The following is a 25,142-nucleotide window of genomic DNA, read 5'->3' on the forward strand; positions in this document are numbered from 1 at the left end:
TTGTCCAAACAATGCCACGACGAATGCGCGCCGTAATCAAAGCTAAAGGCGGTCTAACAAAATATTTGAGTGTGCAACTTTCTTTTTGGCCGGGCAGTGTATATATATATATATATATATATATATATATGTGTGTGTGTGTGTGTGTGTTAAAGTTAGGGCATGTATGGCTGCCCAGATATTGGTCTTCACTGATGGTACAACTGCTGATAGCAGAGCATCACCAGAAAAGATATTCAGAAACTGGTGATGTCAATGGGTCATACACTTCAAGCAGACATTTGCATGCAAAGAATATACAACAAGGTACTAAACATAACTACTTTCATTTACATTTCATTAACATGTCCATTACATAATAGGCATTTTGGTGCCCCGAAATGGGGCTTAAAAAAATACTGAAATAAAATCCCTTTAAATGAAAGCTGAGAATTTGCATGTGAGAACTGTTTGATTACAAATCTAAATAGTGGAGTCCAGAGCAAAATCAAGGATGTGTCCCAAATATTATGGAGCTCACTACATATACAGACTTTATCCTATGATGAAACATTTCTATCCTGATGGGAGTGGTCCCTTCCAGGATGACAATGCCCCCATCCACGGGGCATGAGGTATAACTGAATGGTTTGATGTGTATGAAAATTATATGAATCATTTGCTATGGCCTTCACAGTCACCAGATCTCAACCCAAGTGAAGACCTGTAGGAGATTTTGTACCGGGGTGTTAGACAGCAACCTCCACTGCCATCATCAAAACACCAAATGAGGGAATATCTTTTGGAAGAATGGTGTTCCATCCCTCCAGTAAAGTTCCAGAGACTTGAATCTATGCCAAGGTACATTGAAGCTGTTCTGGGAGCTTGTGGTGGCCCAACTAAGACACTTTATGTTGGTCTTTCCTTTAATTTGTGACTTGTCTGTATATTTTACGTTGGATAAGTGAGTTGTTTTAACTGTTGATGCACTCGTGTTCGGTATTCAGCGAGCCAAACATTAAACAAGGGTGTTATTGTTTAAAACTGCCAGGTTTTGAGTTATATATCATCACTTCGTAATCACAGTAAATTAATGAACAGGTCCCTTTAATGCACTTGGAATCTGGTCAAACAGGAGAGGCGCTCCAACAGTAGCATGTGCCGCCCGTCTCCCAGCACAGCCATCTCATTAGAAAGGCACACCTGTGCAGAGTGGATGCTTCAGAACCTGGATGGAATAAACATAAGGGCATGTCTGGGTATTTGGAAAGGGGATAAAAATCAGGCCTTTTAAAGGAAGATACTCTCAAGGGTTTTGGTCTCTCTGTTTTGTTACTGTTTTGTTAATGCAGAAACAATATCTAAGTGTTGCTCAGGGCAGTTATCTAGCTAACTCTGTAATCCAGCTTCTTGAAACCGGGCCCAGGCCTATTCTGTTTGTTTCATGTTTTTATTATTCAGCTTTGTTCATTATAATATGCTGATAAGATTTAGTACTATTCATGAAAGTTTTCCCCGTTGTTGTTTTCTATATTCTATGACTATTATAATAAACATATTAAACATATTTTGACGACAGGACAAGTCTGAGTGTGATGGCAAGGGTTCCATTTGTGTGAAAATCCAAAACTGAATGAAGAAAGATATCAGTGGAATCCATCATCTTGGCTACAGGCATTCAGCATTCAAATATAATTCTTAACACAGACCACATTCAGTCTTCCCCCAGGACTCCAATGAAGCCCCCAACCCCAACCAACCAACACCAACAGATCAGTTCAGTTGAGTAGATTGCGCTGCTGCTGCTGGGTTTGTAGTGTGCTTGACAGCATGTATTACAGACAGCATTTACTGCAGACAGAGATTAGTACAGGACAGAAACTGCCAGTCGAACTTCATCCGACCCGCACAACAGCTGGCTCTCAATGACTATTCCACTCCATCAGAGGGAACATGCTGTCAGGTTGGTTTCTGCATGTGAGTGTAAAAAGCAGTGCTCACTAGCTTATTTTGTAAATAGCTAATTAGCCAACATCGTCAGTAATCACGTGGTAAACCAGTAGACAGCTCTGACAAACTGACACATTTCCTTTCATCATATTTCCAAGGGTATTATTTATAATTAAAAGTAAACAATTAGGTATAATTGAATATTTCAACAGTTATGGCATCATTGGCTGGAGTTAAATGTAATTTTATTTTGCAGTCATGTCAATGGCATTCAGAAACTACATTCATACAAGATCAGTTGTCAACATTTTTATATTTTAGGCAATAATTCATACATTTCTGAATGTATTCATTTTCATCACCACAGGTTTTAGGTATTCATACAAGAATAGCCAAACAGCCTTTATATTTAGTTCGATTATTTACTATGAGCACTTATAGAAATTCATTTGACCTTATTTTGCCCCTCGAGGGGTTACATCCGATGGACATGTGGATTTACAAAATGTATAAGATGTGTCAACACAAGATTAGCATTTTATCCTTAAAAAAAGAACATTTTCACAGAAAATACATATTGTCACTGCTAATAAAAAAAACATTTTATAATGCAAAATATATAGAGAATGGCGTCTCTCTCTCTCTCTCTCTTAAGAGTAACTTCCAAAATGGAGGACATACTGTCTGTGCATTCAAAGGCAATACCTAGAAAGAAAGCTAGTTAACATAAAAAAAATTAACAGCCCAAAATGAAGTGCTACAATCCGCTGTTCTGTAACAATTGGGATTTATCATTTTTTGTTTTGTTTGCACTGAAAAATGTCCACTAATAAGCTTGATTTAAGGAGATGTCCTTTCTATAATTGTGGATTTGTCTTATATGGCAAAGTCAGGGCACAACATTATTTGGTTCTTTTGCTTCTTTTCCTCCATGCAGCTAGTCTGGCCTCCTCTTCATCTCACAGGAACTGTTAGAACGTCTGAACAGCTGCGTTTATCTGCCTCCCTGTGGGCTGGACACAAATACAAAATTAAACATTTGTGCTTTTGTTACTTTTCCCTCTTTTTCCCCTAATTTGGAATGTCAGATCATATTAATCATATTAATTAAACTCTGCTATCAATTCCGGATAGTAGACGAAGATGTGCCAATTTCCGAAACGTGAGATTCAAGCTCACACAGTGTTAAAGGAAGCCATTTCATGAAGAGAACTGGAGGGCATTTTGTGGTTGAAATGTTAAAAACAAAATATAGCTCATTACCTGGGTGGTTTATTTTGCATGGATTTTTGCTTATCTTTTTCAAAGGTACCAATCAGTTGAGAGCACTGTACAGTCTCTATTCTCACCTTCTTGCGAACTTAGTTTATTATTTATGATTACTTTGTTTATTATCCATATTAACACAAAATATTGGGAGACATATCATTCACCATCCAAACATAATAAAAATGATAGGACGATAGCCCACCATTACATAAAAGCAGATTTTTTTATACCAAGGTGGCTCGTAATATTTTTCTTTTTCCAGTACGTCCTGGTACTCATGATTCTCACTGTTCTTTGCTTACAATTTTAGGCCATACATTTACATTTACTGTTAGGCATTTAGCAGATACTCTTATACACTACATAGCCAAAAGTATGTGGACACCTGACATCCAACATCTCATCCAAAATTATGGGCATTAAGATGGAGTCAGTCCACCCATTGCTGCTATAACAACCACCACTCTTCCGAGAAGGCTTTATACTAGATGTTGGAGCAGATTTGTTTCCATTCATCCAGAAGAGCATTAGTGAGGTCAGGCACTGATTGGGCAATTGGGCCTGACTCGCAAGTTGGCTTTCCAACTGATCCCAAAGATATTGTATGGGATTGAGGTTAGGGCTTTGCGAAGGCCAGTAAAGTTCTTCCACACCGTTCTCAACAAAACCATTTCTCGCTGTGTGCCCGAGGATATTGTCATGCTAAAATATGACAAAATGTTGGGGAAGCACAGAATTGTCTAGAATTTGACTGTATGCTGTAGGATTAAGATTTTCTGTCACTGGAAGTAAGGGACCTAGCCCAAACCACGAAAAACCGGCTCAGGCCATGGGGTGTCCGGATACCTTTGGTCATACAGTGTACATCTTACATATTACTCATATTACATTGTTTGCCCTGAGAATGTGAAACCATTTAAAGCTGATGGTTGAAATGGAATACCTTCATTTCCAGAGCAGTCTCCTCCGCTGGACGGACCTGGCAGTTTCTGTGTTTTTTGAAGTCTGAAACATGACAGAGAGGCTCCTGGGCTTCCTGCTTAAAAAACAGGAGTTTATCTTCATGAGGACAGCGACGTTCTCCATTCTTCTTTTCAGATCCACTCTCAATCTTCCGCTTCAGGCAGGACTCCACTGTGTTATTTAAAAGCATGAAGACAGGAGGATTTAAAAGAGAGGACTTTCTCTTGCAGAGAGGACACTCCTGAGAGCTCTTCTTTCCCCATAATTCCTGTGCACAAATGCTACAGAAGCTGTGGCTGCATGCCAGGACAAGAGGGTCCTTGAAGATGTCAAAACACACAGAACAGCAGCTCGTTCGCCGCAAAAAATCTTTCGGCCTCATTTGCAGGCTCTCTCACACCTGTCTGAAAACAACTCTTAAATCTGGGATTCCTATTCCCCTCATTTAATTCTCACTCGTACTGTTTACTGTAAAGCACACACCCTGTAAAAAATAAACCTGAAAAGCCAGTCTATCAAAGTGCGTCATGGAACAGAATGGTGGCTTGTGGTTGTGAAATCACTATCATTGAGCTCTCAACCCACCTCCTGGAGGGCCTGTACTAAGACTGCTCGCCCGTGGTCCTGGAGGGTATAGATTGAATCGATGACTGATACAGGAGTTTTCTTTCTCCTGGTCTGTATACAGCTGCTGTGAGATTTAAGTTTTAAAATGCTTTCTGTTCTTTTCTGTGCAGTATTAACCAAATAGTGTGAATATTAATACACTTTCTTTAAAAGGATAGTTCTGATTTTCTGATCACTGAATTTGGTGTTGCTTTGATGCTGATTTGTTGATAAAAGGAAACATTAACGAGCGGCAGATATCTGATGGCAAAGTGCCACATTTTATAGTTTTTTTCTTCTATATTTCGATACTTAGAAAAAAGTGTAAAGTACTGGGTTGAGAATAAAATGAAGGCTGATAGTTTAACTGTGACTTGCGAATAAATAAATAATCAGGAATACATTTATTTACAAAGAATTTCAATTAAAAACGACCTTGAAAAGTATTGGCATGAAATCAATGGCTTCTCTTACAGAAAAAAATTCTCATAATACTTCTTGCTTGTTTGTTTTTACATTTTAATGGGCGTTCTGCTGACAGTTGGTCACAAATTAGCAGATCATTCAGCATTATATTTTAACTGTTAGTATTTTTTCCCACTATTTTATTTTACAATTGACTTTCTCAGCTTCTAGTCTGAGCTCACAATGCAATGCCTTGCTCAGAAATCACTGAAGTTAATTCTCAAAGTAACCTTTTGGTTTCTACAAAAACTGCACAATCTAGAGCTGGATTTAATTGGACATAACAAACCTATAGCCACAATTCTTAAATGAACATTCATGAGCACATTCATTATCGAGGCAACTCATTTGTTTTTAAGAGATGTATTGATCAGAAGAAGGCTGTAAACCTGGAACAATGATATGGGTTTATGAATATGCAAGAACAGCAACACCACATATTGCCAAAAACAATTTTGATTCTTTGAATAATCCCAACAGCATGCTTCTCTAAAGGTACGCATTACCTACAATGCACTGCTTCAGGGGAGCTGAAAGATGCAAACATTCCCAGTTTGGCTACCCTACAATTGGAGAAATCAAGAAGTGTTATAATGGAGCACTTTAACAGACTCAACTGCTTCTTTTCTGGTTGTTATGAATTCCAGCATTTCCTACTTCATTAATATTGATGTGGCTGCCAGCATTCCTTGTCAGAACAGTAAACACTCTGCTTTTTGGTAGCTTTTTTCCTATATCCAAAGGCCAGAGCTCTCAAAGGAAGGCACATTTTAAAAAAAGAGAAAGAGAAGACAAAACATTGTTCACAAAGGTAACCAAAAGCAGTTCTTCTAGATTTAAGTTAAAGACATTCAGCTGATAGCTAGCTGTATTTACTGAGAAGTATTGTCACCCTCCCATGTTGGCTGCAAAAGTGAACACAAATGACAGTTTGGGACATTCAGTAATGTACCTTTGGCCTGTCTGAATTTAAGTTTGACTTCTTCTCCAAGGTATGATGACGTAGAAAATCTCTCAAAGGACCTTTTTACCTTTTAACCGATCTACCAGATTTTAAAAACAATTCCTTTTGCCTCATCTTCTACTATCATTTAAAATGGCTCGCATGCTATATATTTTGATGCTAAAGGTTAATTTCTCAAAGCCATTTTACATTAATTATTCTCACTCTACTGATACAGTGATCAGTCTGCTATCAAGAGTGAATGGTCAGAAGGGAACAATCTGATTGGTTTTAATAAAACAATCTGGTTTTGGTGTTGGTTTTATTAAGGAACAGCTACTTTCGAAAGAGGTAGAGAAATGGATGGTATTTTTCTCTGTTTTTCTATCTTTATCATTCTCCCGCCCACCCCCAACTGAAATAAGTATGATACACTCTGGATCTTGCAAGACATTGTTACCCACAAAACTGTTGAGTAAATATATCAGAAGCACTGGGAATCCTACACCCCTTGAACTTGTGTGTAGCCACTAACTGAGATAATCTTACCTTACAGATATTAAACAAACATGACTGGTTGTGTCCTTTTTTAAAATCTGATATGGCACATTATTAGCTAAAAAGTTTACATTTGTGAAACCGTTTAGAACAATTATTTGTATCGGATGGTTTTGCTGGGGACAATATTACTGAGTCTTGTATTAGCTTGTTCTGTACTGCGCAGTGTTATTAGAGCTGCAAATTGAGGCATGACCTGTTCTCACACTCCCTGCCCTCTCTCCAGCGCAAAAGTCACGGGTAATAAATAAGCGTGCCAAGTAAGCGTGGCGATTTAAGGTTATCTGTTCTTCACGGGAGATGACGGAATATGCCAAATGCTCACATTGAACAGGTATTCATACGTCACGTAAAAACATTCCCGGTTCTGGTATTTCCGCTCCAGCTATTAATTCCTCGACAAGCTGGGGGAACTCCAGTAGACAAGGGTTTGGTTACCAATACGACAGTAAAGAACCACGTCGCCGGGGCCTTATCGCCATAGATGGACACAAAACGAGAGAGAAATTATCGATATAAGTCAAGCTGCTTCATTCCGAACCGTCTAAGGTCCGCAATGAAAATGCCCTGTATCTTGGACTATACTGACTATACGACCCACATACGGTATTCGCCACTGGACTGAGCCTTCGCCCTCAGTTTAACTTCTTCCAACAGAGTGTTTGCGCATGTGATATAGGCTACGTTACGCATCCAAATGCAAAAAAGTAAGCGAATATCGCATTTTTAATGATGTGCAATTACCGAGAAATTCTGATAGGGGTTATGTGCGTTTAGATGACAGGCGCATTGGCAGATATACGATTCATATCGGATTTAATATTATTTCCACATACGACTTTGGCCCAAAACGGATATGAAAATGTCCGATTCCATGTGCTCTTTCCTTGTTTACGCGTTCATAGTATATATCAGATCTGTGCCACATCTGAGAAATTAATCGGAATTAGGTCACTTTTACCAGGCGGTGTAAATGTAGCCATCGCTCAAAACTGTCTACAAAGCAGAAATGGCTACCAGAAGGTCTGACGTGTTTTTTTGCCCGGTGGTCTCCTGCTAGGTCACAGCGGTGTTCCCATGCTTATCTATACCAACCCAAGGATTGTTCAAGGGCTTTTAAGGTTTCACTTCCCCATGTGCATATACATAATGCACAATAGCGTTTTGCAAGTAGGCCTACTGGTAACGATATAGTTAGCCTCAATTTATTTAAAAATGAATGCTTTCCCAAGGATCAGCTATTTCAGCTCAGATTCAAATTTCAAAGAATTTATTTATTGGAAATAAATATATGCAGCTTTTCAAGATGAACATGAAGGCATTCATTCGTGTGGGCTAATTTACAAGACCTTTCAAGTCATGTTGTTATTTTTCAACTTTACAAGGATTTTCCTGGGGAGTAAGAACTCAACATTTCATACATCCCTGCAGCCGCAACAAGAAAAATGTGCCTGTCACCACTATGGCCAATCAGGCATGAATGAATAAGTCACTTTCTGGAGTTTTAAAATATTCACTTTTAGTGTGTTTTTGATTGGATACACACTCGAGATAGACTTGAAGTAGATGTCATAATAAGCACATTAATTTTATAGTGTTTATTCACAATGACACACATAAAAATCCCTTTTTACTTTGTGCTCCTCCTCCCATCCTTCTCAGTTCAAAAGCAGTGAAAACCCTTCACTCCAAAGGTCAAGGAATCGAGAGGCATAGTTTAGATGCAGGTGCCTGGTTAATGGATTGCATGTGTTATACCACTCTGCCTGTGTTGCATGCATAACAACAAACAAGCTACTAATAAATTATATTAAACTGAAACTATGATTATGTTTAACTATGAAGCAGAAGTTTCCGCTGAATTGACAAACCTTATTAATTTGAATCTGAATTTACAGATGAGGAGCTCCAACAGATAGAAAATAAACCAATTAAGGCCTTTTGATTTGTTGCACTCATTTGCTTCTCTCTACATGTAAACTGAAAAAAATGATGTGCAAAATTTACTTACAATTTGTAGTAAATTTGAGTAAATTCAACTTGCTAAATATTAAACTTACTTATTTGTAAACCTTAACATTCAGAGCCAATAAGTAAAGTTTGCTTTATCATTGTCACTTTAAATGAACACTGACTATGTTGTATTTAGTAAGTGATACTTAACTAAATTATGTAAAGCCAACATAATTTTAAAATACACAATATAAGCCGTTTTACACCATCTGGTGCAGGCTCATTTTTATAAAATTTCCAGTTACAGTTTGGTATCTGACTTCCTTAACATGTTACTTTCTCTTCAAAGACAAAACACTGTTTTAAGAGCGAGAAAGAGACCTTCAATTAGTGCAATGCAAGGAAAGTCATATCCACACATGGCAATCTCCTCCATGAAGCCTGTTGCTAAACACAATGTACTACTGTATCACAACCTCTTACTACCGTAAGTGTAGGCCTAACTGACCATTTATTTTGCAGGTTCACACACACTCCTGCTGCACTACACAGAACTCTAGGAAAGTGGGTGGAACTCTGGAATAAAGACATGTTGTTACGTCCCTCCGCCTCAGGTGGGGGCGCTGGCCGTTTGGACACGCGTGTGTCTTGTTAAAGTTAATTGTGAGCACCTGTGGTGGTGCCCTTTTAAGAAGCCTGGAGTCAGCTTCTCAGGAGATGGGAGTTTTTTCTCCTCACCTCTCGACCACGGCCGGGTCTTGATTTTATCTGGTGTTTTGCCGCTATTTTAGTATTCCTTATATGTATTTAAATAAAGTTATTGGTTATTTTGGGAAACCTTGGTGTCGGCATCGCTTATGTTTGCGGGGGGCTTGAGAGCAACCGTAACACATGTAAATACTGTAAATGCTACTGGGTATTATGGATCAAATTTACTTGATTTGAAGACAGAACCTACAAAAAATACAAATAACAGGTAAAATAAAGGGTGACACATCTAAGTAAAAGCAGGTAAATAATATTTTCTTGGAGAAATGAAAAAAAAATGGTCTTGGTTAGATTTACAGGGCCAAAGTATATTTTTTTCCCAGTGTAGTACTGCTGATAAAGGAAGTCCTGCCATTTCTTTCCTTGATTGCAGCGCTCTTAAGCCTGATTTGTACTTCTTCGTATAATCCTTGTCGTATTTTGACAAGTGTCGTGCAACAAAAATGAAAGTGTCGCACGACGTTTCGGCAAAGGGCTGTGGAGAGTGTTCTGTAGTATGTGCTAATGAGATGCCAAACTGCTGATGTTTACATCTGTGAAAGCATTGCAGCACCCAGTGAATTTACCAAGCAACAGGGGAGGAATATATTTTATATCTAATTTTTTTTTTTTAATTTAAGGATACAAATGGAAAAAGAAGTCGGTCTGTCACTCAGATAAACCGAAAAATAATGACGCATCCATGACAATGAATTTCGGTGTTCCATTTGGCTGTCCAATCAACACTGTGCGACAAAGTATGAAGTTCTGTGACATAAAATTCCAGAGGTGTGCAACACTGAAAAAAGTGTTTTTTTTTTTCATTGAAAATACATCATTTTTGTATTTTATTTTATCATGTGAAGTCTGCCCTCTAAACTCTCAACCGTGACGTAACTAACCATGTGATATTTGGACCTGAGAGGGAGAGGTCGGAGAAAAAGAAAGAAATTTTCTAAAAGTTCTCCCTGGAGGCCGTCGCACACTGCACCGTACAAATACACAACACCGCGTCTTTTTGTTCTTCAGTTTGTTCTCATTACGTCTTTTTGCTCATAAAATTCTACTTCTTACGAAGTATACTGCCTACTTGAAGGCACAATACTCTATAAACTGCACTGGAGTAACTTAAAATGTATTTTCTTGCTTTAACATAACATAAGCCCATTGATGCCCCTATACCAGCCATTCTGGTATAGGGGCCAGAGTACCAAAATACTTTGAAGAATCTAAAATATCCTTTGTTGAACACAAAAACTGTCTGGGCCAATCATAAACATCATAATTATGGGAAATATATACGACACAATTGCACGGGTACAAAACGAATCCTCAAAGTATTTATTCACATAAAAAATTGCAACACAGTGCTTGTAAGACAAATGTGAATGGGAACACTGACAGGACAGGACAGGAACTCAAGCAAGACTTTTGACAGCCCCGAGGTGTAATTTCACCCAGGGGAGGGGGGGGGGGGGGTTCAACTCCAGTGTGTGGGAGCCCTTGTCCTCCGTGTAGGGGTTATTCTGAAGTGATTCCGGAAGCGTGTAGTTGTTATTCCAGGTAGGTGGCGGTTTTCCCAGTCGGAGAGGGGTGTCATTCCGGACCGTCGTATCCCAGGTACTCTCTCTCTCCGGGGGGGCGCTGCTTTGGGAGATGGCGGGGAGCGAAGGCGTCGGCGAAACGCAGGTAGTCCTGCAGGAGAGGGGGCACGGGAAGCCGCCTCGCCAAGACGCCCCGGGCCAGCGCCTCGCTTCCGACCACGCCCCTTACCGCCAGACGGCACAGGTGGCACAGAGACGGCGGGGAGTCTGCGAAAGCACGGCAGCTTGTGAGAAACGCGCGGCGCGGCGACGCGGTGGACGTGTGTACGACGTCACGCGGGGTCCTGATTTCATTCTGTGGCGTGCGGTCGTTTGAAGGAGTGAGTGGTTGTAAAATGTGCGAATGCTTGCATGCGTGTGTGTGCACGTCAACATGCATGGATCTCAGTACGTGAATGTATGAGTGAACGTGCCAGACCTGCCAACCTTAGGGAAATATTTTGAGTACCACAATAGTCAGTGTAAGGCTTAGTTCACATGCTTTCGCAACACTTCGCTTTGCACGCACAGGCAAGCCTTTATTCATAATTCTAGTTTTGACTGTTAAAGTGATCAGGCAAAATTGTATAATTTGGCCTGATTCTGAAATATCACTTGCACTGCACTGGGCTATATTATGATATACTTTCAAGTCAAAAGTTTGAGCACACCTGTTTAAAACAATTTTTTCATGATTAATATTTCATTATAATTAATTATTTGCTACGTTAGCAGTCAATAGTCAAACACCTTTGCAATGGTCACTTTGCTCCAACAGAGCGTGCGCAATTCAAAGTTTGAACAGGAAGTCTACGTAGCGTTTGAGTTACTGCAGCTAAATTATCCATCAGTTATTCACACGTCTCGTAACGAGGCTAAATCGCATGCGAGCTACTACTACGGCTAACTATATACACAAATTTATCTCATTAGGATATACCCCTTGAAATGCATCATCTCGTAAAGTTACCGAACATGTTTTACCCTTTTATGTTAACATTACGGTCACATTTTTGTGCTTGATTATTACTCCCCACTTCCCATTTTACCTCAGCAATGCAGCGTTACGCCTCGGTGGATAATAAAGTACCGCTGCGTATCAGTGGATGTTGAGTGGGTCGGGGAGGGGTTACAGAACCACAAGCACAAGGTCGTAGCATCTGGTTCAATCCGAGGGATGTAGTTTAAATACCGAATAAATGTACGGTATTGTTTTGTATTAACTGGTTGTTTTCCGTAATTAAATTACAATAATATATATATTTTATTTTATTTTTTTTGTTGCGTAGTTTCAGCTGGCATTTCGTACCTGCGTATTTTGACCAAGAATTGCGTGGTTGGTACACAAAATGCGTGCAGGTTGGCAGGTCTGACGTGCATGTCTGTGAGAATGTGCATGTGTGAGCGTGCCGGTTTGTGAGTCAGTATGTGTGAGCGTGCCGGTTTATGAGTCAGTATGTGTGTGCGTGTGTGTGTCTGTGTGTGTGTGAGCGTGTGCGTGTGCGTGTGTGCGTGTGTGTGTGTGTGTTGTCCTCACCAAACTGCTGCTGTTGATTCCAGGTGGACTCCGCCTGGCGATGGGACAGAATGAGCCTTAAAGATGGGGGCAGCATCTTCCAATTAGTGAACTCCAGAAAGAAACAAAGGACATCGCTCCTGGCTTTCTCAAAGCTGAGGAGAGAGGAGGAGAGAGAGAGAGAGAACAACAGGGGGAAAAGAAGAGGGAGGGACAAAAGGAGTGGGAGAAAGAGAAAGTAGGAGAGGGAGTAAAACGTTAGAAGAGAGGCTCTGATAATTACAGCATAGCTGATTCTAGCACTTCATTTTGGGCTGTTAGTTATCTTTTTATGTTAACTAGCCATTGCTCTAGGTATTGTAGCTTGCGTTAAGCTTTTGAATGCACATACACGGTATGTACTCCATTTTGGAAGTTACTCAAAGAGTACACTTCCAAATAGTATGCAATGCACTGCAACAGACATATAGCTCTAAGGTCACAGGGTGACAAGTTAAGACTCACAATTCCTTTCTAAAATCAGTTGTCCAACACACACACACACACACACACACACACACAATCTGACAACACGCACTAGTACTCACAAGGCTCACAGGAAGAGAGAGGGGAAAAAAGCTTGGGAAAGGGAAAGGAAAAGGAGGGAGAGAGGGCGAGGAGGCAGTGAGTGAGGGAAATCAGGATACTTTTTCACAGCACTGTAATTGGCCAGTGGACACACGCACACACGCACGCACACACGCATGCACACACAAACGCACACACACACGCACACACACACACACGCACACACGCACACAGGCACGCACACAGGCACGCACACACACACGCACACAGGCACGCACACACACACACACACACACACACACGCACACACACACACGACTCACAAGGCGTCCCGCAGGAACGCCGCGGGGTCCAGGCCGGCCCTCAGCAGCGGCGGGAGCCAGACGTCGGCGGCGTGGAGGCGAGCCAGGCCGGTCCGGACCAGCTCGGCCAGGTGCTCCCCCACGGGCACACCCCCCCGCTCCAGGAGGGGCTCCAGCAGGTAGGGGAGGTCCTGCTCCAGACACCTGGCGTACAGGCCGCCGTCCACCCGCGCCCCGGCCCCCAGCAGTGCCCTCACCAGCCCCGGGACACGGCCTCGGATCTCCACGCTAACACAGGCAGAACAAGAAATGGACCGATGAGTCAGCGCGTATGTGCATGTACATGTACAGATATTGGGATGGCAGGTTTGCCATCTGCCAAGTTACAGCTTGTTGAGGCATGCCCCACACATGTACAGCACTGAGAGTTTGGCACTTTTCAGGGTTTCCCACAGAAATAACCACCATGACTCAGATACTCAGCCTTCAAGAACATTAACTTCTGTTAATGAGATATATGTGATTAGAAATATGTGATTAGAATGATCTTAACTGAACATTGTAATGCTGAATTTAACAATCACTGCAGGTAATTGAAAGCAATGGTGTTCTAGAACACTGACTTACAATTTTGAAAAAAACATTCCCAAAAAAACCTACTATTCAAAGCGTCAATAAGACGCTGGGCCACTATGTATAGCCAGAACAGCTTGCATTAACAGACACAAGCCCTTGACAGTTTGTTCTCAATAAAATTGTGTTCACACACAGGACTGCAATTAGCAGCCAATTGATTTTTAGTTGCTCCTCAGTTTAGCTTTGCACCTCCAGCAAACTCAGGGAAGTCACAATCCATTTCCGACCACGGTCAGACTTCAGAGTTCCATGCCGACGTAACCTCTGACGCTGCTCCTCGTGAAACGGCGGCAAGTCGAGCCGCTTTCATCACTGAGGTTCCCACCAAACGGAGAGCGCGTGTGCATGTGTGTCATGTGGACTGTGTGTACCTGTGTGCACATACCCAGAATGAAGGTGGAAAGAAAATGATGAGCACATCTCCTTCTTTTCCTGTTGTTCTTCTGCCCCCTGCCTGCCAAATTCTCCATCTCTCCCTGCAGTGTCCACACTGCCACCAAGTGGTCACTCCCCTGTCCTTTGCTATCTGCTACTTTACACCAGGCTGACCAGTGGAGGATGGGCTCCCACACTCTATAGCCGGGTTCCTCCCTGAGATTTCTTCTCGCCACCATTTAAGGTTTTTCTCCCCACAGGGAGTTTTGTGCTTGCTATTTGGGGGTTCAGGCCTGGTGTTTGCACGGTTTGCTCTTTTTGCTCTGTCTCTTGCCTTGCTACTCTGTAAGGTGTCTTTGTGACAGCTCTCTGTAAAAAGTGCAATACAAATAAAATAGAATTGAACAGAATTGAATTGAATTGAACTGAACTGAACTGAATTGAAAAATACTGGTTCCGGAGCAGTGCGGGCTCAGGGATCCGGTCGGACGCTGCCTTTCTGCCGTTGCCCGGCTCGTTCATTACCGCCGATCTCTGCCGTCTCCGACACACCACCACGAATCCTCCACGCAAAGTACGCCGACCAGATGGCGTGGAAATAGCCGGCATCGGCGTAACTCCCAAGAGTCAAAATGTCTCCCGAGCCGAGGAGGATTCCCGCTCCGCTGTCCCGGCCACAGAAACGGAATTGCTAGGCCAGATCTTCCGGTCTAACCGCCGCGGAAATGAAGACGCTCGGTGTCTCCTTGCCGCCACCCGCGGCTGGAGGATTCCGACCCCGCGGTCAATGCCCATGGAATCGATATGCAAGTGCGCCCAGGTAGCGGAGCGGAGCAGAAGATGGCGGCGCGGGGCGCTAGGCTATTCAGGTGCAAGACCATTTACTATAACTATATAGCGCTCTAATGCTATATATACTGTATATCGCTCTAATATTTAACCATACCTATAACCATAATTTACAAGGCTATAACTGCTTCAACTGAGCCGAGCAACTCATCCAGGAAAAAGGGGGCCTGCTAAACGGTTAAGTTATTAATACTGCAGTTGATGTAAAAACAAGGGGTGCCCGCCACTGTCCCAACAGACCCCCTTTCAGAAGAAGCCCGTTCCGCGTGAGTGCTTTAAGCACTGGGTCCAGTTAATTATGGTCTGTATTCAGCACTACTTGGAGTGATCAGATTACGGCGTCTGTAAAAACTGCTGGATCCTCCGTTAGGCTTTGTGCGCTTTGGGCACAACAAAGGAATTTGGGCAAATACAGGGGACACGACAAGCTAAACACACACACAAATACACACCGCCTGGGAGGAGAGGTGTTGGACTGTGGTGTGATGAACAATGCATTTCACGCGTTCCTTCACACACAGGAACAGGCTAGGCTAAGATAGACAGACGTTATAAACTCTTGCTCATACACACACTCACGCACACGTGCACACACGCACGTGTACACACATGTACTGACACAGACCGGCACGCCCATACATGCATGTACGCACAGACACACATGCTTACATCGGTTACATGTATGTCGCACATACATTCACGTGCACACACGCTTGCATACATGTACTCTCTTGGCTCGCTCCCTTCCTCCCTCACTCACACATACACACACGCGCGCGCACACACTCGCACGCACACACGCATGCACGCACGCACGCACACGCACACACAGTACCTCATAGCAGAGGTGCAGAGTGCTGCAGCCAGTGGGGAGGAATATCCGTAGGCAGGGCACTCCTGGGCATCAGGGCTGTACCCCTCCCTCAGTAAAACCCGCAGAGTCTCCGCCTGCCCCCTCAGGACCGCAGAGTACACCGGGCTGACCTTCCCCGCGCCGCGGTCGCACACGCGGTCCGTCACCGCCAGCAACCGCTCCAGGACCCTGTCGGAAGACGCCGGCAGGGTTGTCAGTAGCCCGGGAGAGCTCGGGGGGCGGAGCCAACCGCATGCCCTTCACACCGCTGATTAAGTCAGATCACAGATTTGACAGACTAACCAGATGGCCAGCTCCTGCACTCCTGTCCTCCCTGCCTCCTAAAGACAGCAGGTTCCAGACGGCAACAGATGTCTCCCGTGCCATTTTATAGCACAGAACCAAGGTGGGCCACATTGAAATGTTTTTAATTTCTATGGTAGGGAGACAGACCATTCAATGCTAATACAGAGCTGAATATCTCTGGATCCAGTCAAAGAAAGATCTTACCACAGATACTCTATGGTAACCAGTTGGCCATATCCTGAATTCCTGCTTTCCTCTCTACTTTCTTTCTCTACTTTTCTTAGGTTCCAGGACTGAGGAGTTTAAGTTCATGTTGAAGTTAATGGATACTAATGAAGGGGGAATTTAGAGAACATGCAGTGCCATTGGCATTGTCCTAGCTCACAACCATTTTTGAATATTCATGAAGCAACTTTTCGCAATTTTTGCATTTAGCGCAAAGAAGTGTGCAGCTGATAAGCTTTTGCGAATCTGTGACCAATGAGCATTTGGCAGTTTTGTTTATCAAATGGCTTTTCTACCATAAAATCTACCTAAGATCATTTATCCGTCTCATTTACCAGACATACTGAAGTATTTAGTTATTTTCTTATAATCTGTTGCATTTACTTGCGACATCTTCCTATCCTGTTTGTTCTTTTTGTACAGTATAGTTTATGAACATAACTGATATAACATTATGTTTCAGTATATTTTTTTGTATAGAAATTAATCTGTTCGTGGTTTGAACTTAAAACATTTGCTAGTGGAGCACTCATACTTTGATGACCACATATGGAGTGCATCTTTATTGGGCTACCAAACTGTTATGATAATAGATACGCTGCATGCTACAGTAACACCCGCCTACGTTACCATTACATTCCCAAATGTCTTGTGAAAAACTAGTCATGCAATTGGCTGTTAAAGGTTAGGCTAGCAGCTTCACCAATATTTAACTTTTTTTGTGCGTTTACCTTAATGCTTACTGAAAGTCCTCAGTAAGTGCTCTCACTTTGCAGCGAAGGACATGACTCATACTTTTGGCATTTCCGCGTGCGATGTAGCACTTCGCAGTCCAGGATGTCTAAAAGCAGAAGTACTACCTCCTGCTGTTTCATCGGATGGGCGCAGGTGGTGAGCAGTGGATTTTAGGATTCTGTATCTGGTCCTTTTTTTTTGCTTGCATTACAGTCTGTTTCTCTTTCGCCAAAGGGCGAGAGTTTGATGGCTATTTTGAGCAGTCTAGCACTGACACACATCGACAGCTTTGGTTTTGAAAAAGTCTTAGTGTTGGGGAGAGGCGTGTCCCTTTTACAGATTGATTGATTGATTGATTGGTTGGTTGACTGCTAAACTGAGGGTTTGTGGGCCTGAGGGGTAACTTTAGACTGCGGCTTCAGGTTCTGGGGGGTGGGGGGTACCTGACATGGCCGAACTCGGCGGCGGCGTGGACAGGAAGCTGCCACTTCTCCTCGTTGCAGTAGAGGTTCGGGTCGGCACCCCGGTCCAGCAGTGCCTCCATGCAGTTCAGGTGTCCCTCCTGTGATGCGATCAGCATGGGCGTGGCCAGGTCGTGTGACTGGCAGTTCACGTTCGCCCCTGTGGAGGGCACGGGGGCAGTCACGTTGTGAAGATAAACCGCAGTGCCAACACCCCACACCGCTACACAACACAGCAAACACCCCACACCGCCACACAACACACCCCACACCGCTACACAACACAGCCGACACCCCACACTGCCACACAACACACCCCACTCCACAACACCCCAAGCCGCTACAAAACACAGCCGACACCCCTCAGTGCTACACAACACACCTCACGCCGCTACACAACACACCCCACACCGCTACACAACACAGAAAACACCCCACACCGCTACACAACACACCCACCCGACAGCGCACACCCCAACACACACCACTCCACAGCACCCCAACACCCAACGCCGCTACACAACACAGCCAACACCGCACACCCCAACACACCCCACACCACTACATAACACAGAAAATACCCCATGCTGCTACACAACACACCCCACACCTATATGCAACACAGCAAATACCCCACACTGCTACAAAACAGAGCCAACACCTCACACCACTACACAAAACAGCCAACACCCCACACCCCAACACACCTTACACCACTAGACAACACAGCTGAAACCCCACACCACTACACAACACAGCAAATACCGAACACCGCTACACAACACACCCCACACCGCTACACAACACAGCGAATACCGAACACCGCTACACGACACACCCCACACCACTACACAACACAGCAAATACCGAACACTGCTACAGGACACAGCACAGCGAGAGAACGGGTGCCGCGTCACCGGCGTCGCGGCATCGGCGTTCCCGTTTACCTGCGTCGGCCAGGATCTCCAGACACCGCCTCTGTCCGTACTGCGCCGCCACGAACAGAGGCGTGATCTCAAAGTCGTCGACGGCGTTCGCGCGAGCCACGCCCGCCAGCAACCGCACGATCTCGGCGTGGCCCTGACGGAACGAGCAGCAAAGAGGGGAGTATAAATAACGCGGAGGACAGGACGGATGGTGAGTCACGCTAGCCTGACACACCGAGATACGAGGCAGGTGGCGGGTGGGAGGGGAGGAAACAAACAAAAAAACAACAAGAAAAAGCGGGACTGTAAACTAAATATTGTATAAATATCTAATTGCCAGGACACAGGAATAGACACGATAATGTTGAGGCGGCGAACGTGTTTTATGACCGCTTGTTGTATAACGACCCAATGTCTCATTGATTTGGCTCGGGAGATGAAATGCAAGACATAATTTAAGAGAATGTGTGCGTGTGATGCTTCTCGCCAAAAACTGCAACTCAATTAAATATAAATTCAGACAAACAAGAAGTACAATGGCATAAAAAAGAAGGAAATGAAAGGGGTTAGAAGTCGCTGTAATAGTAATTCTCAATAAATTGAGGGAGATTCAGGTGGCCTAGTTTTTAGTAGTAATAATCTCAGATTATGGGTGAAACTCCATGATTGGGCAGGGTCTACAGTGCTGTCCAGCCAGACAGTTTAAGAAGACTGTAAACATAACATTATACACAGTCAGTTTGTTTTTTCAGGAAAAATATCTTCTTCTTCTTCTTATTATTATTATTATTACAAATGCTAAATAAACATACACTAATTATTACTTATTCACATTGTTATTATGCTTATTATTTTTAATTGACTAATGAAGTGCAATTTGACTACATTAAACACAACTACAAATATTATTATTGTTATTATTATTATTACTTGTAGTAGTATAAATATTAAGTCACAGTAGTAGTAGTAATAGTAGCAGTAGTAATAGTAATAGCAGCAGTAGCAATAGTATTAGTAATACTAGTAATAGTAATAGCAATAGTATTAGTAGTAGTCGTAGCAGTAGTGTTGTTAACAGCAGTAGTAGTAGCATTAGTAGTAGTAGTAGTAATACTAGTACTAATTCTAGTGATAGTATTAGTAGTAGCAGTAGCAGTAATAGTGGTAACAGTAGTAGTAGTAGTACTAGTAGTATGTAATATAGTTTGACTGATTTAGAGTTGAGACAGCAGCAGCAGCCATCCCTGATGTGCAGCCTGGTCTTCCCACCGCAGTTGTAAAGCAGGCTGACAGTCAGCAGATTAGCGCTAACGCGCCGCCGCGAGCATTAGCGCAGGCCCCGCGCAATCCGCTCAACCTGTCAGGCCTTCAGACGCCGCCGCCGCTCGCTCTCCGCCGACCCGCCAAACGCGCGCCGCTCCCAGCGGGAGGAGCGCCGCCGTCTGCCTCGCTCGCGCGGCATCAAAGCGGGGAAACGAAACCCGCCGCTCAGGACGGAAAACGCACTCGCCGACAAGCCTCCTCGGGTTCCGCCCACACCTGACGGATCTTTCATCGCGCACGATGTCTGTCAGAAGCAGCCAGCCAAATAAAGCCGTCCAGCTTAAGCCTACGCCTTGATCAAGGAGTCAACAGCCAGGCACCCAACTGAGTTAGAACCTGCAATCCACTGGCCATGGATTCGGTTCGCAAAGTGCCGATTTAACACGTGGGTCTAAGAAACGGGACTTCACAACAAGTTATTTCTTTAATCATTATTAAATCAAAATGTTTATTCAACAGAGGGTTTCTATCACTGAATACAGTCTTAAAAAAAAATCTGACACTGTCAATCATTCTCAGACTTTCATGGCAGCTGCACTAATACCAATGAAAACATAAGAGATATAAGAGAGATGCAGACTTATCAAAAGAGAGATGGAATGTAATTACTTTTAAAATCTTTAAAATCTTTTAAATTACCGCAGATGATTTATATTGACTGCGGCCATTTCCATAGGTACAACAACATGTTTCAACCCCAGCGGTCAACATTTCTCTGTGCAAAGCCGTGTACTGTGTAGGCCTACTGTCTTCTGGAAATACTGCATTAAAAAGAATCCAAAGAGATGTCGCGGAGATGCATAAACAGCTACATCTAGTGGTAACTCTACGCCACTTTTATTAAGTAAAGCTGCAGCATCTTAAGTCACAACAACGGAGAAAATTAAGTAGGCCATATACTCCAAGTGACATTCGAACTGTTTAAAAAAAAAAAAAAAGTACCGGCTGACATCTAGCCGCAGTTGTCAGTATATTCAATACAAACTCCATATTCTTCATTTTCCATCACTCCACACCCCTGGGGTTGGGGAGGGGAGGGGACACAAACTTGCCGTGTAAGTTTTTTCAAGTTGCTTTGATCACTGACACGCGACTTCATGGGAATTTTGTGCCAGGAAATTGAGCGCATTTCTTTGCCTTTAAAATCTCCGCGCGAGTGATCATAAACATGACAATATCCACGCATGACTTCGGCAACTCTTTGTTCAAAAGCATTCATCTCGAAAGTGTCCTAGTAATGTCCACGACAACAACGGTCGGGTCTAGATCGGATACACGAACTAAGAATGCAAAAATTTTAATCGAGTAAAGTTTTACCTAATTTGTTAACCAAACTAACAAAGAAATAATTTTGACAGAAAGCTAACCAAATAAAGATAAGAAAGAAGCCATGTGATATTCAGATGGACCAGCTGCAGACTGGTGGTCTGTTTGCAAACTGCTTGCGAATTGCTTGCGCTGGGGACTTGCACGCACCGCACCATACAAACTCAAAACACTGCGTCTTTTTGTTCGTCTCTATTTTGAAATTAGTTGTTTGAAACAAAAAGTTCTGTTTCGTTTTTGAGTATGCTGCCCCCTTTAGTCTAGTACTGAACAGGTGGAGGAGCTGTAGCAGGAAGTGTGAACACACTTGGTAATAGTGGGTGGAGAAGGATGTGGAGGCAGCAGCAGCGGGCATAGCTGACTGGAGGTGGGCGGGGAGGTGGAGGCAGAGGCGGGTGCTGGACGCACCTTAAACGCAGCTTGGTGCAGACAGCTCCACCTGGACACGGAGTGCGCTCGGTCGACCTCCGCCCCGTTACGGGCCAACAGCTCCACCACCTCCATGTGGCCGCCGGACACCGCTGCTCAACACAGACGGACAGGCAGTCAGACAAACGGACAAACAGACTGTGGGTATCAGTCCAGCTGAGGGGCTGCATCTCGTGCAAGATGCGCATATATCAGCAAACATCAAATAAGGAGTAAACATCAACTGTGTGGCCCACCATAAGAAATTGTCTGCTATGCCAATAATAATAATAATAATAATAATAATAATTTAAAAAAATAAATGGCAATAATACTAATTAATCATATTGAAAATAATAATCCTCATCCTCATTATCATCATAACTAAATCCACAGGACAAGATGTCCCACCGGTTAAGATGACCCACGGTATCCAAGGATTATAATCACCCTTATTTCTCACTAATTAAACCAATACTTTTCTCGGGAGGAAAATCGAACCCCGTTTTTGAATTTTAACAGTTGTCGCTGTGAAAACCCAAATGTCTAGAGACGCCAGCCTCCGTCCGCCCTTACCTGCGAAGAGTGGGCTGGTGTCGTCGTCGGTGGCGCGGTTGGCATCGGCGCCGGCTCGCAGGAGGACCTTCGCCACTCGGGCGTGGCCCTTCTGAGCCGCCAGTAGGAGAGGAGTCGTCGAATCGTGCGCAGGGGAGTTGACGTAGTCCCGCCGTCGGCGGCTGGAGCTTGCTAAAGGGGGGGGGGGGGGGGGAGGGGACCGCGGTGCCGGTGGCGTTAAAAACCCTTCCACCTGCTCACGGTGTAGTGTCTCCTATGGCACCAGGGAGGTTCTTTTCTTACAGCACTTAAATGCAGTCTCTCGCTTTCCTATACCACAAACCCTCTGTTGGTTAGATTTTTTCCCTAACAGACAAAGCATAATGTCTCTTCTATTTAACACAATAAATTGTGGATATAAAAAAACGTCACTTGATATACGATAGCAGTCCCCAGCCCTGGTCTGGTAGAGCTACAGGGTTTGCTCATTTTTGTTTTGACAGCAAAAATAAGCAACCAATTTAGACCCAAGAAATTAAGTGAGTGAACAGTGTAATCAACCGCTTTAGTAGATTTATTAGGTGCTGACAAAGCTAGGAGTAACAATAAAAACCAGCTCTCCAGAGCTACAGTAGGGGACGCTGGATGTAGGCCAGAGAACCCTCTGCTGGTTCCTTACCCGCTTTAATCAGTGTGCGCACGCACTCGTAAGAGCCGCGAAAGGCGGCCTCGTGGAGCGGGTTCCACCCGCGGTTATCGCTGACGTCCGCGCTGTAGCCCTTCTGGATCAGCTTGCTCACGAGACTGTGGTTCCCCTCCCGCGCCGCCAAGGCAACGGCGGAACACGTGTGCTGATAACACTCCGAGAAATCCATCTCCTCGTCTTTACAGAGGCTGCGTCACCTGCGTCAGAACAAAATTCAAACGCGGATGTTGAAGTAGGTCCCAGAGATTGTGCTGCGCAGATCAACTGCAGTACCCACTGAGCTATTTACTGTACAAAGGGCCCGAGAACTATTCCCCCTCGTACACATACAGTAATGGACAGAATTACAAGATAAAAGGGCAAATGGTCCCTTTGCTTGTTTCAGTTTGCATTCTCACCCAGGAAGACTCTGAGATTCGCACTGAAGGAGAGAACTGTAGCAGTAAACAGAAAGTGTTGAGAAAAACAATTAAATTTAATGAAAATAATGAACACACGATCAAGTTCAAGTCACATAGCAAAGGCAACAACTGTGGGGCGACATAGCTCAGGAGGTAAGACCGATTGTCTGGCAGTCGGAGGGTTGCCGGTTCAAACCCCGCCCTGGGCATGTCGAAGTGTCCTTGAACAAGACACCTAACCCCTAACTGCTCTGGCGAATGAGAGGCATCATTGTAAAGCGCTTTGGATAAAAGCGCTTTGGATAAAAGCGCTATATAAATGCAGTCCATTTACCATTTACCAAGACAAGCCAAGAGTGAAAGTACTACTGCACTGACCACATGGGCAGAAACAGAGACAAGCCCGAAAATGAGAGAAGTATTGCAGCAGATTTTCAGTTGGCTCCAAAGTCAACTTTTGAAGTAGTGGACATAAGGATGAACAGAGTGAGAGATGCTGCAGCTGCAGTCAATCTGAGCAGCAACATTCAGGATGAGCTAAAGGAGGTTGGTGGCACATCCAGGGCAACAAATTATTTGAAGGCCTGGACTTGGAGGTTGAAATCAGTATTAATGGGATCACAAACTATTCCTACAAGGCTATTATGCCTGCTGGGTTTTTTGGTCTTTCAACATTTGAATGATTAATTCACTGATTCAGCTTAATACTCCATACAACTTGTTTCCAAGTCCTAAATTGTCTGCTAACTGGAAAGAAAACTGCAGACATTATGGCCCCTCAGGACTGGAGTTTGTCATCTCTGCAGTAAGGAGTGAGAAATGTGTGCATCTTTTGAACGTTATTGAACAGGCTGCAGTGCTCCTGCAGAGCTACAGACCCTGTTGTTATTTTCTCCATTTTAAAACAAACCAGAAGAGCAGAACTTAACAGTGGACTGGTTGAAATGATCAATCAAGTGCTTGGTAACAACAAAAAACTACCAAGACCTGAGGCACTCCAGGACCAGATTACTCCAGTTCCCGGTTACACTGCCAAAGCCCCCATGGCTCCGGATCACTGACATTACATTCTCAGAGTTTGACATAAAAATCCGTGGTGGTTAGACATGCAGAATTACTGTCTCATATCTCCAAAAAACCGTACCACTGACCAGCTAGCTACTATACCAAAGAAGATTTTTTACATTTTATTTTACAAACTATGAATTTAGCTATAGGAAATACCGCGTGTGCTGTTAGCTTCAAGAATGCATGTTTATGCATGGCTTGCAAAAAGGTGGTACAATTATTAACAAGTATTATAGTGAAAATAGTACCTTAACTTTCCAGGTGTAATTCACGTTGACTCGTTAGATCGTGAATCCTCGACACGGGAAGTTCTCATCTCCGTCTGTTTGCTCGGCTTTGCAGTTCCTGTCTGTTTTGACTCTTCTGCTATTGGTTATATAACCTGTCAGTCAAAAAATAAATAGGAACTCTGGGTATTTGAGTCCACAACGCTTTCATCCTCAATAATAAACACAGAAAAAAAATAATAAAAGGCAAAGCACAGGGTTAAATTTCCTGTCAAATATTTAATTAAATTTTAAAAATTTAAAGAAACAAGTCTGAAGAGAATACTTGCGATGAAAATGTATGAATCAACATTTCTATCTG

The 25,142-nt window shown here is 43.4% G+C and overlaps 1 protein-coding gene and 1 long non-coding RNA gene across 3 annotated transcripts; both read right to left on the bottom strand.

Annotated features, from left to right (window-relative positions):
* Window positions 1–2,157: 2,157 nt before the first annotated feature.
* LOC118221161 lies at window positions 2,158–4,703 on the bottom strand. Its single transcript, XR_004764063.1, has 2 exons — window positions 4,142–4,703; window positions 2,158–2,942 (listed from the first exon to the last, which is right to left on the bottom strand). It is a non-coding gene; the product is annotated as an uncharacterized LOC118221161 (long non-coding RNA).
* A 6,048-nt stretch (window positions 4,704–10,751) lies between these two features.
* asb3 (ankyrin repeat and SOCS box containing 3) lies at window positions 10,752–24,908 on the bottom strand. Of its 2 annotated transcripts, none has more exons than XM_035405943.1 (10): window positions 24,803–24,908; window positions 23,059–23,282; window positions 22,401–22,571; window positions 21,825–21,937; window positions 18,789–18,921; window positions 17,824–18,001; window positions 16,097–16,303; window positions 13,423–13,689; window positions 12,554–12,687; window positions 10,752–11,244 (listed from the first exon to the last, which is right to left on the bottom strand). In XM_035405943.1, the coding sequence occupies exons 2-10, from the start codon at window positions 23,252–23,254 to the stop codon at window positions 11,030–11,032; spliced, it is 1,614 nt and encodes a 537-aa protein (XP_035261834.1). In that variant the 5' UTR covers window positions 23,255–23,282; window positions 24,803–24,908; the 3' UTR covers window positions 10,752–11,029. The 2 variants fall into 2 exon arrangements, with proteins under 2 accessions (XP_035261834.1, XP_035261835.1); XM_035405944.1 differs by lacking the exon at window positions 24,803–24,908 and adding an exon at window positions 23,484–23,504.
* Window positions 24,909–25,142: the final 234 nt, after the last annotated feature.

Source organism: Anguilla anguilla, chromosome 2 (assembly GCF_013347855.1).
Source record: "Anguilla anguilla isolate fAngAng1 chromosome 2, fAngAng1.pri, whole genome shotgun sequence".
Taxonomy (NCBI): domain Eukaryota; kingdom Metazoa; phylum Chordata; class Actinopteri; order Anguilliformes; family Anguillidae; genus Anguilla; species Anguilla anguilla.